Here is a 6,462-nt window from a genome sequence, read left to right on the forward strand (position 1 = left end):
ATATTCATACCCCATGTAGCTGAACATGTACTTGTGCTGCATGGCAATTACAATAGTGTTGTGTTAGTGGGGGATATACACATGGGCCAATGGAACAAAGCAGTGTACACAGAACAGACTTTAGCATAATGGAAACTAGCATAGACAGAGGAGGACTGGATGGACCAGTTGGTAAGTGCAACAGTATGTCACCAAATGGGAAAAAAATAAAATAAAATCAGACCCCTACCTCACACCACACACACGAAAAAACACGACAAAAGGCTAACGAGCTAAGAGTGAGCTCACGATATCTTTTTTTTTTTTTAAATATAATTTCCACTTTATTGTCTTTCCAGGGAACAGTATTTCTTTAGCCTTTAAGGGCTTAGCTCCTCACATGGGCTTTGGTGGAGGTCATGGGGCAGCACCAGCAGGTCTAAATAGGGCTGGAGGTGTTCGGTCCTTCTGGGCTTCCCGAGAACGATTCCTGACTCCCTTGCTGTGAACGGCACCACTCACGCAGTAATGCAGTTTCACATACAGCTTGGGAAGCACATAGGCGTCAAAAACACTCGCTTCAGGAATGTTCCTGATGGCTGCGGCCTCTACAATGTTCCGAATGACAAACTTCTTAATGGCCTTATCCTTGGGCACGCATCGGGCACAGCTGGTGCAGTGAATAGGCCGCACGTGGCCGCGGCCCTTTTTGGCACGACCATTATTCCTTCTTTTCTTGGTCATCTTAGTCGTGGCAGGAGGACATTTTGCAATTCATATTTAAAACCTTAAAGGTTTTATGGTAAAATCTTTTACCTAGAAATTCCATTTCTAGACATTAAACCTAGGGAAAATAGTCACATGTGTGCCTCAAAACCAGGATGCACAGGGACGTTCATTAAGGACAAAATGTTGGACGTAACTGAAGTAACCAATAACATAGATTGGGTAGGTAAATCATGGAACAGCCACGCAATGGAATCCTAGAGAGTTTTTTTTATTTTATAAATTTATTTATTTTTTAGTTCTGTTGGGTCTTCGTTGCTGCACGCGGGCTTTCTCTAGTCGCGGCGAGCGGGGGCTACTCTTCGTTGCAGTGAGTGGGCTTCTCATTGCGATGGCTTCTCTTGTTGCGAAGCACGGGCTCTAGGTGCATGGACTTCAGTAGCTGTGGCACGCGGGCTCGGTAGTTGTGGCTCGTGGGCTCTAGAGAGCAGGCCCAGTAGTTGTGGCGCACGGGCTTAGTTGCTCCGCAGCACATGGGATCTCCCCGGACCAGGGATCAAACCCATGTCCCCTATATTGGCAGGCAGATTCTTAACCACTGCGTCACCAGGGCAGTCCCTAGACAGTTATGTTAAATGATGCCTGTAAGACAGGGGGTGGCAAATTTTTTTGCAAAAGCACCCGATATTGTGAGCTTCGCCGGCCATACAGTCTAGGTTGAAATGAAACAGCCGGTGTAGTGGAAAAGCAGCTGTACAAAATCTATAAACAAATTTATTTTATTTACAAATAAATTTTATCTATCTATCTATTTACAAGACTGTACTTTGCTGACTTCTGTGGTAGGAGAATGTTTATTGATACAGAAAAAGGTTTTTAAGGCCTAAATTTTTTTTTAAAAAAGTAGATTGTCAACAGTCACCGTCCTTGGGTATTAATCTAACGGAGTTGAAAACTCATGTTCACATAAAAACCTGCACATGGATGTTTCTAGCAACTTTCTCCATAATTGCCAAAACTTGGAAGCCACCAAGATGGGCTTCAGCATATGAATGGGTAAATAAACTGTGGCACATCCAGACGATGGAATATTGGCACTAAAAAGAAATGAGCTATCAAGCCAGGAAAAAAACATAGAGGAAACTTCCAGGCATATTGTTGAGTGGAAGAAGCCAATATGAAAAGGCTACATGGTGTATGATTCCAAGTATACGACATTCTGGAAAAGGCAAAACGATGGAGACAGAAGAAGGATCAGTGGTTGCCAGGGCTTAGCGGGGAAAGAGGGCTGATGGGTGGAGCACGGAGGATTTTTAGGGCAGTGAAACTATTCATGCGATGCTGACATGGTGGATACGCTAGTGAAAACCATGGAATGTACACCACCAGGAATTTCCTGGCCATCCAGTGGTTAGGACTCCACTCTTCCATTGCGGGGGACACGAGTTCAATCCCTGGTCGGGGAACTAAGATCCCGCATGCCACGCACCCCAGCCAAAAAAATAAATAAATAAGTACAAGAGTGAACCTTCATATAAACTATAGACTTTAGGTTCTAATGATATCAGTGTAGGTTCATTATAACAAATGTACCACTCTGATGGGGAATGTTGACAGGAGGGGAGGCTGTGTGCAGGGGCAGGGCTTATATGGGACATCTCTGTACTTTCTGCTCAATTTTGCTGTGAACCTAAAACTGCTCTTAAAGAAGTCTATTTAAAAGGATGAAAAACTTACAATTTTTTAAAAGAGAAAAAAATGAGGATTGTAAAGCATTAGCATCCCATGTTTGTTTTGCTGTTTTTAAAAGTTACATAGAAAAGTCTGGAAGGATATAATGATGATATTTATTGAGCCATGTTCTGATGACAAGTATCAGCGCTTTAAATGCATTATCTTGTTTAATTCCCATCAAAATGATACAGCCACAGGTACAGAGTGATAGTTAATTTCCTTCTCTTTCCTGGCGGCCTTTCCTCATACTGTTTTACTATTAAAAGCAATTACTTCTTTAGCAGTGCATATTTTGGGTTACTTTTATAGTAAGAAAAAAATGGTTTGAAAACTGTAAAGGACCAAGAGAAGAACCATTCCCTCCTGCCTTCCTTAACAGCTTAGCTTTCTGCAGGATTTTCTTTAGAGCCAAGTTCTTCCGCCATGGACCCCAGGTCCCCCAGATCACGCTCTTCTGCTTGATTTCAGCAGCTCTGGGTCGATGGAGGTTACGCCTGTTCCCAGGGCGTCCTTCTCCTTGTCAGTCTGCCCTACATCCCTCCTGTTTCCCTGGGGACCACAGATCCGGATGCCAGTGAATTTGGATCAACTTATTTCTGTCTTTGAACGAGCCAGTTGTGGAGGAAGGGCTGCAAATCCCCAGGGCCCAGGTTGTGACATACTTACAGCCATAACACCGTTGAAGAAAGATAACAGTTTCTTCAAGGAATAATACGGAGTGTGCCTTTTCAGCCATGTCGGCCAGACTGGGGAGCCCATTTAAGTCAGCCTCTTCCTAAACCTCTGGGATACTGCTTCCCAAGATGGTAGAGGTCTGGGGTCGGGGGCACCAAAGCTGCCTTGCTCTACCCCTCTCTCTCCTGGCTGCATGATCCTCCGCCGGGGAGGGGTCCCAGAGGCTGCCCCTCTTCTGTCACAGCCTTTATCATATCACAATCAGATGCTGGAGCAAGGTTCCCAGTGCCAGGGAAGCAGGTGCCCCAAACTGCGCCCTGCTGGTTCCTCATCCTCCATCCTCCAAATAAGCCACACCAGGGGTGGAGAAGAGGCACAGTGTGCCACCCTGGTACCCCTCCAGATGCCACCCGGGCCCTGAGGGCACAGTGCTCAGCACTGGCTACTAGTGTGGTTGATGCAACCGTTAGATTGGAGGCTCCGAGTGGACAGGAGCCTGGACTGTCCTACTCATGGCTTTGTTCCAAAAGCCTTGTACACAGTGGTGCTCAAGAAACCGCTGTGGAGTGAATGAAGAGGTTCCATGAAGCAGGGATCTGGCTACAAGCCATCATGTTCCCCAAGTCCCTGCCTACACGTTAGCTCACTTGGCTCATCCTTCTCACAGGGCTCAGAGAGGCCAAAGTAACTGCCCGACGCCACACAGGAAGCAGGGCCAAGGTTGGCCTTTGGAGCTCCAGGCGTGACACAGAGGTAGGAACCTCCAGCCCCTTCCCACCTGAAAGCCTGTACTTTCTGCATCTGAGGCTTGCTTGGCCACAGCTGATGAAGATATAGTCCTTAAGCTCATGTGTCATTGATCACTGGGCCTTTCTTGATAACAGAGGCACAGAGGGCATTTCAGGGCAAAAAAATATGCATGCGGGCACTGAGGGTCCCCAGGCCCAACTTCTGCAGCCACTAGCCCTCATTGTCTCCCTGCCCCCACCCGCCCAGGTCCAACTCTGGGCTCCTCTGTCCAGCCCCAGGCTGGAGCATGTCTGTGGCCAGGTCCTGGAGGGCTCAGGGTTTTCACGCTCTTCTGTGATCCCCAGGGAACAACTCAAAGAAAAAAAATTACTTTCCACTTGAATTAATTTAATGAATGTTTGTAAAACTGCCTGCTTCTTGGAACATGTAGAACTAAGCAAGATGTTCATGGAGGCGTGGCTGTCTCATTTGAACGTGACCACAGGTCACGTTCACAGCTAGGAGTGTGTCCTTCCACATCTTTCTCTAAAAGGTCACTTGAAATAAGGAGCCTCAGAGATAGAGGCTGAGGGCCCGAAAATGGGGGCGCAAAGGATTCGAGAAAACGGGAGCAAAGCAGGACAGGAGGGGTGGCATAAAGGACGGCGGGAAAATGAAGGACGGATAAGGGCGGGGAGAGTGGGAGGCAGAGAGTGATGTGGACGTAGGGGCGCGGTGGAGCGCCGCCCATCAAAAGTTAACAGCCATTCCGGAACTGTGAAAAGAAGTACCCAATGACGGAGGCGTCAGGAGCCCCTCCGAAGCCCCACCTCCGAGGCAGCCCCGCCCCAGCGGCAGCCCCGCCCCGTGGCAGCCCCGCCCCGCGGCCGCCTCGTCTCGGCTTCGAGGCAAGGCAGAGGCCCAGGTCCCGGCCTCTCGCGCCCCCTGGCGGCCATCAGCGGAAGCACGTGCACCCAGACCCTGGCGTCTCCCAGTCAGACACGCCCAAATGTGTCTCCGTTCCTCGGAGCCGCCGGTCAGCCCTCGCGTGTGGGGAAATGGAGGGGCAAGAACCACCCCCCAGCCCCCCCAATACGCACCCATTGAATTGATGCGGAGAGACAGAATAGTGCAGGGATCTGGCAAATTCAAGACATTTGGCCCCCCCAAAAAAAGCATGCAGAAAACCAGTGCAATTTATCAGTAACTGTTCAAAGGTTCTAGAAAACAGTGAAAAATACCTCTCGAAGGGGCTCCACAGAGTGATTAGGAGGACATTGAAATACCATTGTAGGGCTTCCCTGGTGGTGCAGTGGTTAAGAATCCGCCTGCCAATGCAGGGGACACGAGTTTGAGCCCTGTTCTGGGAGGATCCCACATGCCGTGGAGCAACTAAGCCCGTGTGCTACAACTACTGAGCCTGCGCTCTAGAGCCCTCAAGCCACAAATACTGAGCCCACGTGCTACAACTGCTGAAGCCCGTGCTTCCCAACAAAAGAGGCCACCACAGTGAGAAGCCCGCGCACCGCAACGAAGAGTAGTCCCCGCTCGCCGCAACTAGAGAGAAAGCCTGAGCGCAGCAACGAAGACCCAATACAGCCAAAAAATAATAAAATAAAATAATCTTTTTAAAAAGAGGAATACCATTGTAGAATAAAAGAAGCGTCACTCCAGTATTTCCTTAATTACAGGGCTTAAGGTGTGTCGAGAGTCCTAACGTATTTCTCCACATGCTTGGTCTCCTTCCGTGTGTTTTAGGAGAAGTTTTATTTATTTATTTATTTATTTATTATTTTTGGCTGTGTTGGGTCTTCATTTCATGCGAGGGCTTTCTCTAGTTGCGGCACGCCGGGGCCACTCTTCATCGCGGTGCGCAGGCCTCTCACTATCGCGGCCTCTCTTGTTGCGGGGCACAAGCTCCAGACGCGCAGGCTCAGTAATTGTGGCTTACGGGCCTAGTTGCTCTGTGGCATGTGGGATCTTCCCAGACCAGGGTTCGAACCCGTGTTGCCTGCATTGGCAGGCAGATTCTCAACCACTGAGCCACCAGGGAAGCCCCAGGAGAAGTTTTTAAAAAGCACGATCTCCAAGAAAACGGAGTGTCAAATAAAAAAAAATAAAAAATAAATTTAAAAAACTAAAAGGAAAACAGAGTCTTAAACACACACACAATATTTATATCAATAGCCCATATTGGTCTATGAACTGTCCCTAAAATGATGTATTTGTCATCGATAGCAACAACAAGGGACTCAGGAGATAGTTTCAGCAGGTCTATTGTTCATGTAAAATTTGTAGCACTGGTATATTTGTATGTGTAGGCCCCACAAAACCTGGATCCACCCCTGACAAAGAGGCATTTTATGGTTTAAGTTATTTTAGTAACAATCATTGAGGGAGGAGGTGACAAATCAGAATCCACCATCCAACAGAAATGTCTGGAGCACAGGAAGGAAAGATGCCTGTTCATGCTGAGGCTGGTCGACTTCCTTGACATCATTCCCTTGCTCTGGGCCTCCCAGTCAGTCCATGGACCTCATCCCTCAACAGGGATGGGTGTATGGGTGTCACCAGGTTATAGCATCATGGGGTGAAATCTTTGACAAGACAGTAGAGGAT

The 6,462-nt window shown here is 48.0% G+C and overlaps 1 protein-coding gene across 1 annotated transcript; it reads right to left on the reverse strand.

The window, feature by feature from the left end:
- Positions 1-396: 396 nt before the first annotated feature.
- LOC309820096 (small ribosomal subunit protein eS26-like) lies at positions 397-723 on the reverse strand (the record flags this gene model as incomplete). Its single annotated transcript, XM_082650600.1, has 1 exon — positions 397-723. The coding sequence occupies one exon, from the start codon at positions 721-723 to the stop codon at positions 397-399; it is 327 nt and encodes a 108-aa protein (XP_082506726.1).
- Between the last annotated feature and the right edge of the window lie 5,739 nt (positions 724-6,462).

This window comes from Grampus griseus (assembly GCF_964374135.1).
Source record: "Grampus griseus genome assembly, chromosome: 3".
Classification (NCBI taxonomy): Eukaryota; Metazoa; Chordata; class Mammalia; order Artiodactyla; family Delphinidae; genus Grampus; species Grampus griseus.